This window comes from Oreochromis niloticus, unplaced genomic scaffold (genome assembly GCF_001858045.2).
Source record: "Oreochromis niloticus isolate F11D_XX unplaced genomic scaffold, O_niloticus_UMD_NMBU tig00001364_pilon, whole genome shotgun sequence".
Classification (NCBI taxonomy): domain Eukaryota; kingdom Metazoa; phylum Chordata; class Actinopteri; order Cichliformes; family Cichlidae; genus Oreochromis; species Oreochromis niloticus.
The window spans coordinates 260,235-270,723 of record NW_020327366.1 but is presented as its reverse complement, the minus strand read 5'-3'; the positions used below and the strand labels follow the sequence as shown (position 1 = coordinate 270,723).

Below are 10,489 nucleotides of genomic sequence, written 5' to 3'. Positions count from 1 at the left end.
TTGCCTGCGTCTAACGAGACCCCCTTGTTGTCGTCGTCGGCGTCGCCCTCGCCTCCGTAACCAAACACCAACACGCTTAGTACCCACCATCCGCTTTCTTATCATCTCGCCGCGAGACTCGCTCTGCTTTCGCTAGGGTGTTCCTCGAGACACACGCACACACACACACGCACACACACACACACACACACACACACACACCGTACTCACTCTATCCTTCCATCGAGAATGGTGGTGGTGGTGGTGGTGGGGGATCGTGAGACCCCAAACCCCCTTGCTAACTCCGCGGGGGGACCCGCGTCCCCCTGGCCGACAGACCGACCGACCCCGCCGGGGAGCATCAGGGTTAACCCTTGTGCGCCCGCCTGTTCTCGGGGCGTGGGTCGTGGAGACCCCGAGGGCGTGTGTGTTATTATGGTGGTGGTGGTGGTGGTGGTGGTGATGATGATGATGATGATGGTGATGGGGGGGGTCGCCAGGACCCCCTCGGGCATATGCGTTATGATGATGTTTAGGGTGGGGGGGGGGTCGCTAGGACCCCTCGGGGCGTATGCGTTATGATGATGATGATGATAGGGGGGGGGTCGCTAGGACCCCCTCGGGGCGTATGCGTTATGATGATGTTTAGGGTGGGGGGGCGGTCGCCAGGACCCCCTCGGGACGTATGCGTTATGATGCTGTTTAGGGTGGGGCGGGGTCGCTAGGACCCCCTCGGGCGTATGCGTTATGTTCATGATAGCGGGGTCGCCGGGACCCCCTCGGGGCGTATGCGTTATGATGATGTTTAGGGTGGGGCGGGGTCGCTAGGACCCCCTCGGGGCGTATGCGTTATGGTGCTGTTTAGGGTGGGGTGGGGGTCGCTAGGACCCACTCGGGGCGTGTGCGTTATGATGACGATAGTGGGGTCGCTAGGACCCACTCGGGGCATATGCGTTATGATGTTTAGCGTGGGGGTCGCTAGGACCCCCTAGGGGCATGTGCGTTATGATGTTTAGCGTGGGGTCGCTAGGACCCCCTAGGGCATATGCGTTATGATGTTTAGCGTGGGGGTCGGTAGGACCCCCTCGGGGCATACGCGTTATGATGATAGGGAGGGGGTCGCTAGGACCCCCTCGGGCATATGCGTTATGATGATGTTTGGGGGGGGGTCGCGTTACGATGATGATAGTGGGGTCGCTAGGACCCCCTCGGGGCGTATGCGTTATGATGATGATGATGATAGTGTGTGTGTGTGTGTGGGGGGGGTGTCGCTAGGACCCCCTCGGGGCGTACGCGTTACGAATCGCAAAGTCCTCAGAACGCCGGCTAAAGCGAGACGTGGCGCTCTGCATTAACCTGCTCTCTAGTATAATCTCATTCTCCAAGCGTACAAACAACTCACATGAAATGTTGTAGTCTTTGTTTATTGGCGACAATAAAAAAAACAATCACGAACAAAACCATACAGCATTTGTGTCCTTTCAGGCGACGTAACGGCACGCGTGCACTCGTTTCACACATCGGTCGGTATTATCTTGCGCAGAATACGTTCAGAGACCGTCTTCGTCTTCTCGTCCTTCTCCTTCGTGTAAAAAGGACGATCATCGGTCTCCTAAAAAACGTTTAGGGTGGGGTGGGGTTGCGTGAAGCGGCGCAGTTGGGACAGTACTGGACGGCGCAGTTGATGCACACGTGCGCTCGGCACTCGCGGCACAGGATCTTGGTCTTGACGTCTTTGCTCCTGGGACACACGCGGCACCTTCGCCTCTTGACCGGAGAGGAGTCGCGCGGCGTAGCGTCGGCACCGTCGGCCTCGGTAGCAGTGGTAGTAGTACTAGCAGCAGCAGTAGTACTCGGGCCGCGACTCGGCCTCCTCCTCCTCCTCCTCCTCCTCCTCCTCCTCGCGCTAACGCCCTGGCTTCGATCATGGGGCGCGCGAGCGCTTTGCCCAGCCGCTCGAGGAAGAGCCTTCGTCTGTTGAGCTTGCCCGCCATCCAGTCGGGGTGAATTTCCCTCCAGAGCACGAACGCGTTGTAGGCCGCCACGTCCACCATGTTGTGGAAAAGGGCCACGGGCCACCTGCAGGTCTTTCTCCTGCAGCTGTACGTGCTCACGACCTTGTCCAGGTTGTCGACGCCTCCCTTGGTGCGGTTGTAATGCAGCACCAAGGGAGGTTTGCCGTCGCCGTTGCTTTTGCCGTTGCCGCTGCGGCGGCGGCTAGGCCGGGGCTCGGGGCCGGAGCGGCGGTGGTAGCGAGGAGCGGTGGTGAGGAGCAGCACGTTCTTGTTCTTTTTGGCCACGTAGGAGAGGATGATCGTGTCTGGCCCTCCTCCTCCTCCTCCTCCTCCTCCTCCTCCTCCTCCTCCCTCTCCTCGTGCCGCGGAGCCGGCGAGTACTACGGATTCCACGGAGCCCACGGCCCTGCCCTTGACGCAGCGCAGCTCCCTGGGGATCTCGGGTCTGTTCGCTCGCAGGGTGCCCAGCACCGTGTGGCCTCTTTCGCGAAAGAGCCTGTCGGCGAGCTCGCGCGAGGTGAAAAAGTTGTCGCACGTGACGTTGCGTCCCGGCGGCAATCCCTCGGTGAGGTCCAAGACCACTCGAGCGGCCAGGTGCTTTTCGGGAGGGCCGCGCTTGTCGGGCTTGCCGGTGTACACTTGCATCTTCCACGCGTAGCTGGAGCGCGCGTCGCACGCCACCCATATCTTGATCCCGTACCTGGCCGGTTTGCTGGGCATGTACTGTCTGAACGGACACCTTCCTGATGATGGCGAGAGAGAGAGAGAGAGCGAGAGAGAGAGAGAGAGATTGAGAGATGTGGGAAAGTGTTGGGGAGAGATTGGGGCAGAAACGCAAGAAGAAGACACGTGAGTTTGACAGAGAACGCGCTTGCAAGCGTGGAAGATATAAAGAGTCATGCAAAAGCACACACGCAGAATCCGACACGAATATACAACAAAGCGACCTAGCGTGTTTTCGCCGTTCGCGCTCCTATTCCTCCTCTCGTCGCCCAGAGCGATGTGGGAAAGTGTGTGTGGGGGGGGGGGAGATTGGGGCAGAAACGGAAGAAGAAGACACCTGAGTTTGACAGAGAACGCGCTTGCAAGCGTGGAAGATATACAGTCATGCAAAAGCACAAACGCAGAACCCGACACGAATGTACAACAAAGCGAGCTAGCGTGTTTTCGCCGTTCGCGCTCCTATTCCTCCTCTCGTCGCCCAGAGCGATGTGGGAAAGTGTGGGGGGAGATTGGGGCAGAAACGAAAGAAGAAGACACCTGAGTTTGACAGAGAACGCGCTTGCAAGCGTGGAAGATATAAAGAGTCACGCGAAAGCACAAACGCAGAACCCGACACGAATGTACAACAAAGCGAGCTAGCGTGTTTTCGCCGTTCGCGCTCCTATTCCTCCTCTCGTCGCCCAGAGCGATGCCGGAAAGTGTGGGGGGAGATTGGGGCAGAAACGCAAGAAGAAGACACCTGAGTTTGACAGAGAACGCGCTTGCAAGCGTGGAAGATATAAAGAGTCATGCAAAAGCACAAACGCAGAACCCGACACGAATGTACAACAAAGCGAGCTAGCGTGTTTTCGCCGTTCGCGCTCCTATTCCTCCTCTCGTCGCCCAGAGCGATGCGGGAAAGTGTGGGGGGGAGATTGGGGCAGAAACGCAAGAAGAAGAGACGTGAGTTTGACAGAGAACGCGCTTGCAAGCGTGGAAGATATAAAGAGTCACGCGAAAGCACAAACGCAGAACCCGACACGAATATACAACAAAGCGAGCTAGCGTGTTTTCGCCGTTCCCGGGGTAGAAACGCAAGAAGAAGAGACGTGAGTTTGACAGAGAACGCGCTTGCAAGCGTGGAAGATATACAGTCATGTAAAAAGCACAAACGCAGAACCCGACACGAATGTACAACAAAGCGAGCTAGCGTGTTTTCGCCGTTCCCGGGTAGAAACGCAAGAAGAAGAGACGTGAGTTTGACAGAGAACGCGCTTGCAAGCGTGGAAGATATAAAGAGTCACGCGAAAGCACAAACGCAGAACCCGACACGAATATACAACAAAGCGAGCTAGCGTGTTTTTGCCGTTCCCGGGGTAGAAACGCAAGAAGAAGACACGTGAGTTTGACAGAGAACGCGCTTGCAAGCGTGGAAGATAGAAAGAGTCGTGTAAAAGCACACACGCGGAACACGACGACAACAATGCCCAGAAAGCTAGCGTTGTCGCCGTTCCCCGCTCCTCTTCCTCCTCTCGTCCCCCAGTCACGCACACAGACACACACACACACAACATCCACCACGTACGTACCTCTGAACGGCACCAGTCTCTCGTCGACGGTGACCTCCGGTCCCGGTCGGTACATGGCGGGCAGCCTCGCGCACCACTCGTCCCACACGGCTCTGATGGGGGCCAGTTTGTCGTAGCCGTGGCCGCCGCCGCAGCCCTCGCCTCGCACGGCTCGTCTGGCCTCTCTGTCGTCGAAGCGCAGCGCGCTCGAGTAGGCTCGAAAGGTCTTGAGCGGCATCGCGGCCCTGAACACGGACCTGCCGCTCTCGGCGTCCCACAGGCTCTCGCAGGCCTCTCCCCGGGACCTGTACACGCCGGCGAGCACGAGCAGCCCCACGTAGGCCCGGAACTCGACGGGGCCCATGGGCTTCCACCCGTCGATGGCGGGCCTGCGCCTGTCCGCTTCCAGGTTGGTCATGGCGATCACCGAGTCCTCTATCTCCGGCGGGAAGTAGGCCATGAACGCGGAGGCCTCGTCGCGCGCAGCCGCAAGGGCCTCTTCGGTGGGGCCTCGTCCTCGAGGCTCGAGGTCGTCGTCGTCGTCTTCTTCTAATTCTTCTTCTAATTCTTCTTCTTCTTCTTCTTCTTCTTCTTCTGCTTCTTCTGCTTCTTCTTCATAGTCTTTGTCTTCATAGTCTTTGTCGTCTTCTTCATAGTCTTCGTCGTCGTCGTCGTCGTCTTCTTCGTCTTCTTCTTCGTCGTAATCGTCGTAATCGTCGGCTACATCTGCGTCGCGAGTTTCACCGACAGCGCCGTGGCCGCGATCGCGCCCAGGATCATGAACGCCACCTGCAGCACGGCCGGCGTCGTCCTCTTGCCAAATCTCCCAAGTCCCCCGCCCCGGTTCAGCGCCTGCTTCTTCCTCTCCCTCTCGGCGGTTCGACTCGCCTTGCGAGCCGCCGTCCTGGCAGAGTTGCAACGCCGTTTCGTAGTTGTGAGCCTCTTCCGCGTAGGACCTATGGGGATCCGCCACCCCATCGTTTTCGTCCTCCCGATCCTCCGAGTACCGCTCCTCGTCTGCGAGCGTTCGGGCTGTCCGGTCGTTATCCCCCTCGGCCTCTTGCTCTTCTTTCTCGGTCTCTTCCTCCTGATCCTCCTCCTCCTCCTCCTCCTCCTCCTCCTCCGAGTTCTCCTGTTGTTGTTGTCGTCGCCGCCGCTGCTCTTGGTCTTCCTCGACCCCTAGCCCTCGATAGCGAAACATGGCCGGTCGCAACAACCCAGACACCGGAGCCGACCCCGCGTAGGCCAAAACCGTCGGCGATATTGATGGTGATGGTGAGGAGGACGAGCACCGTGACACCGACGGCGAAAGCGCTACGCGTGTACCGCCGAGCTTAGCGCTCTTTCGCTCCCACGGTCTAGTGCGTGACATTGCCTGCGTCTAACGAGACCCCCTTGTTGTCGTCGTCGGCGTCGCCCTCGCCTCCGTAACCAAACACCAACACGCTTAGTACCCACCATCCGCTTTCTTATCATCTCGCCGCGAGACTCGCTCTGCTTTCGCTAGGGTGTTCCTCGAGACACACGCACACACACACACGCACACACACACACACACACACACACACACCGTACTCACTCTATCCTTCCATCGAGAATGGTGGTGGTGGTGGTGGTGGGGGGATCGTGAGACCCCAAACCCCCTTGCTAACTCCGCGGGGGGACCCGCGTCCCCCTGGCCGACAGACCGACCGACCCCGCCGGGGAGCATCAGGGTTAAATCACACTTACTTTAAAATTCATTTCTCCTCACCTTCATCTGTTTTGTATTATTGGATCTTATACTGAAAGAGTTCATCCATCGACACATTTTAATCCTGCAACATTTCACCGTGTTAGTTTGTCATAAATTGGACTATTTTAGGTTAAATGATTTCAGTTCATCTTTCCAATAAAGCTGGCAGCTCTGAAACAGCTGTTCTCTCTGAGGGTGTTTTGCATGTAAATAAAAGTGAAATCATTAAATGTAAGTTGTGTGAACAGAGCCGTCCAGTGGAGCTCCTCAGGGCTCTGTGCTTTCACCACTTTGTTTTCTGTGCTAATGAGTGTCAGAGCACGTCAGCATTAGTCCTTTAACATGGTCACAGCCACTGATGAATGTGTTCAAATGTAGGGTTTTTAATCCAGGTTTACATTATGAATTAATTAAATACACAATTAAATAATTAATTAAATGTGGCAATAATTAATTAAAATAATTACATAAATATTTACAACACATGTATTTAATTAATTCATTATGGCAGTCCTGGACACAACAGCCCAGCCACTGATGAACAGTGTTGGGCAAGTTACTTTGAAAAAGTAATTCAATTATAGTTACTAGTTACTTCTTCAAAAAAGTAACTGAGTTAGTAACTGAGTTACAATATTCTAAAAGTAATTAATTACTTGGAAAAGTAACTATTGTGTTACTTAAAAAAAAACAAAGAACGTTTAACCCTCTGGGGTCCAGGGTATAATTGGCCATCCTTTTACTACTCTTGATTTTCCCTCCACATTTTACCTTTAAAAACTATTTGCTTTGCCTTGTTTTGTTTCATTCTTTTCAGCACAACCTCACATGTCTGAATTTACAGTTATGTTCTCATTTTGTCATACTGTATAACCAGAATTGATCTAAAATCAGACAAAAAACATAAAATCACAGTAGAAAAAGTTATATTTTTACAGTAACAACCACAAACATGTTTAATGAAACATATTTCATAACTTCAAATGCAAATATTAATTGTCAATTTTAAAATCCTATGCACAAGTTTTGCAAGTTATTTGCATCCATTTACCTTTTACCCTTTTTTAAAATAACCATTTCAAACTATTTACAGAACAATCAGCTGTTCTTCAATAAGATGCCACAAATTATTTGTGCCACTCCAAAAACATAATTTCTGTCCACTATAAAGGAGAACATCACAGCCTGATACCTGCAGGTCTGACAGCAGCAGGTGTATCACTCCTGTTTCTACCTGGAGACAGCAGTCGCCTCATTGTTCTGACACACAACACAAAACTATCCACAACACTACACACTAACTACAAGGTAAGGTAATGGCGGACATGAGGTATCTGACATCTATTCCATTGTAGGAAATGTTACAAACAGTTGATTGGATCGGCAAGGCGAGTTCCTGGAATAATATGTTTTTGTTGCTCAAAGGTCAGGTGTTCTGGGCATGTCCCACCGGGAGGAGGCCCCGAGCAGACCCAGGACACGCTGGAGAGATTATGGCTGTATCCCAATTTAGGGTCTGTGTTACCGGCACCAGACCTAGGGGAATCTGGACCGGCAGCAAGCGGCACACAGGCTAGAGAGCACTGCGTAGCCAAATATGAGCAAACTGTGGATTAATAGAGAGGACACCGAAGTTAGCGTCTTGCTCAGGCTGGAGCTCATTTATTTCTGCACATATACACAATACAAATCCCACTAAACCATGCATTCTTCCCATAAAATAACAGAGTTCATAAACAAAAATAAAGTTACAAAAAGCATTCTCTCAAAAGCAAAATAAATACAAACTAATTCAAAATGACTTTACATACTCACAACTTAAACAAAACACACACAGCTAAAGCATAACAACATACCAAAATAACCAATCTCACATTCACACAACCTTTCCCCACATTCGCGCCATATACGCTATTACTTTTGAACATGGCATCCCCTGAACGCAACACAACATGGCGGCAGACGACTGCAAGCGTTGCTTCACCAACGAAAAGCTTTCCCCTTAATACATGTACTCAGTACTGCTTGGCTAACACTAAAACAAACACTACAACACATTTTCTGAAGTCGCAGGTTGCCATTGTCATAGCATATACTTATAGTGCTACGTAGCATTATAGCATTATGCCGATGATACACTAATACTCATTACAACAAAATAACACAAAACAACATCATCACAATCATCTGAAAATATAGCCGACCAGTTGTTACTCAACTTACATGACATTTAGAACCAGTTCGGTAACATAAAAGTTTGTTTGTCAGTACCTGTGGATTAATAGAGAGGACACCGAAGTTAGCGTCTTGCTCAGGCTGGAGCTCATTTGTTTCTGAGCTGCGCATGCGCAGAGCCTATAGCTAGAGTCTCTCTGGTAGTTCCACAGCAGTGCAAGAGCACCATCTACTGGCATAATGAAATATAACCATGGTCTGGCAGCACATAATGTCACAATAAGTCACAATAATAAACAAAAAATAAGGGGGTCATTGGTTTTCTTACAAAAATAAACATGTAGCTTTTTCAACCTGCTGCATCTGCAGCCTTAAAGTACGCAGCCTCAACGATCCTCAAGGGCCGCGTACTCAAAGGCTGTGTCCCAATTCAGGGTATGCACGCTTGAAGTACGCATTTCAAGTACGATTACGTCACCGCCACGCGACGACGGCTGTCCCAATTCAAAGTGTACTTCAAATGCATACTCCAAATGCGCCGTCGATTTCCCCAAATATCAAGCGTGGTCCGGTGCACGCTTCGTGGTCTCATATATCCCACAATTCGTAGCGCGGCGGTGGGTGTGGATAATTTTGCCGCAAAATACGGCAGAAGGGAGCGGCCGAAGAGTGAACTGTCAGAAGTAAGTACTGAATATTATGTCACTTATTTATGTGCGAATGTTTAATAATGAGGAACATTAAAACATTACTGTTGGCCACATGTCGGCAAAGTTATGTGACATTAGTGATGTTTGTACTCCCAGCGGTAATTTGGTTTTAAAGCCTTTAAAATATAATACATTATCTGACCTTAATCTTACAGAGAATGTGATGATTTCATGGATAATTAAAGTCAGTCATATATCCACAAACACAACAAGCTGAAAGTCAGTGATGCTGCTCGGTTTGCAGTCCTGAATATGACGGCACAAGCAGGATTCACTGCACTGTTAATGTTAGCTATGTTATATTGCTGCCTCTGTTCGGTGGTGTCGAGCCAAACGGACTTTAACGTGTGTTTGAACGAGCTGATGGTTCACTCGTTAAGCTGAAAGAAAGATGCTTTAATCACAGGAGTCACACATGTGTCCACTGGACCATCTGGGAACTCTTCTTGTTTAGCACTCGTAATAACACAAACACTAAATCCTCCTTCTCTTGTGCTGTTTTGTAGCAGTGTATACACCTGAGACTGTCACCTGTCTGTCTGTCCTGCACTCTCTCTCTGTTTCTTTCTCTCTGATTGTGGAATAAAAGTATGAACATGTATTTATAAGTTACACTTGTGTTTGAATCCTGCAGCTTATCACACATTTGATTTCCATGTGTGACGACTGCAAGTGTCCAGAGTGAGGACAGACTGAGGGACCCACTGCTGCACATCATCTGTGAGGCTTTGCACCCCTGATGATCCACCAGGACAAACTCAGCAGTGTGTGAGGAAGAGGAGGAGGAAGAGCCAGCAGCAGCTGACAGATGGAGAGAATAGACAGACTGTTCCCTGTTTGTGAAGGACTGCTAGTAAAGTTTAACATAACTAATTGTCTGTCCTGAATCAGTCTTATTAGGTGATGTTCAAATAATGTTATCATTCCAGTGTTTTCAGTGTGGGAGAAAGTACTCAGGGCCTTCAAGTTACACACTATGAAAGGCAGCAACAAGTTTAATATTCAGAAACCTAAAGTATGTATCAGCAGCAGAATGGAGCTAAAAATAAATGTTTGTTTCAGTTCTATGAAGCTTTGAGTATTTTGGATTAGTAGTACTGCTGTGTTTGTTGCATCATATTGCTGTAATTGTTTATATGCTTTATATATCCTGAGGTAAGTTGATCTATAGTGTTACATCATATTCTGTAAGGATGTTATGTGTTTGTGTACTTTCTGCCCAGTTTGACCCATCTAGCAGAAGTCAGCCTGTTTAAGGCTCTGATATCTATTCTGTATGACTTAAAGCAGTTATGACATAGTATGATTTTCTCACCCAATAAAGGAATATTTCATATATCAGTCTACTCTTCATTCTATCAGAAACAGTTATCACAGCTCGTACATTTTCTTTTTACACATATATGTAAGCATTGAAACAAATTTAGTAATGCCAACATATTAAAAGAACAATATTTGTCTCTTATGTATAATACATCTACATATACGCTGTCAGAGATGCTTGTCTTTGAGTGAAGATTTAAGGTGATAGGAAATATAAATAACTGCAACTTTAATCTTTGACCCAGAGTTCAAGCTCACTGCTGTAATATATCCTGTAATATA

The 10,489-nt window shown here is 50.1% G+C and overlaps 1 protein-coding gene across 1 annotated transcript; it reads right to left on the bottom strand.

Moving 5' to 3' along the window:
- Positions 1 to 1,602: 1,602 nt before the first annotated feature.
- Positions 1,603 to 5,636, bottom strand: LOC112841750 (piggyBac transposable element-derived protein 4-like). Its single transcript, XM_025904388.1, has 3 exons — positions 4,286 to 5,636; positions 1,833 to 2,737; positions 1,603 to 1,746 (listed from the first exon to the last, which is right to left on the bottom strand). The coding sequence occupies exons 1-3, from the start codon at positions 5,634 to 5,636 to the stop codon at positions 1,603 to 1,605; spliced, it is 2,400 nt and encodes a 799-aa protein (XP_025760173.1).
- Between the last annotated feature and the right edge of the window lie 4,853 nt (positions 5,637 to 10,489).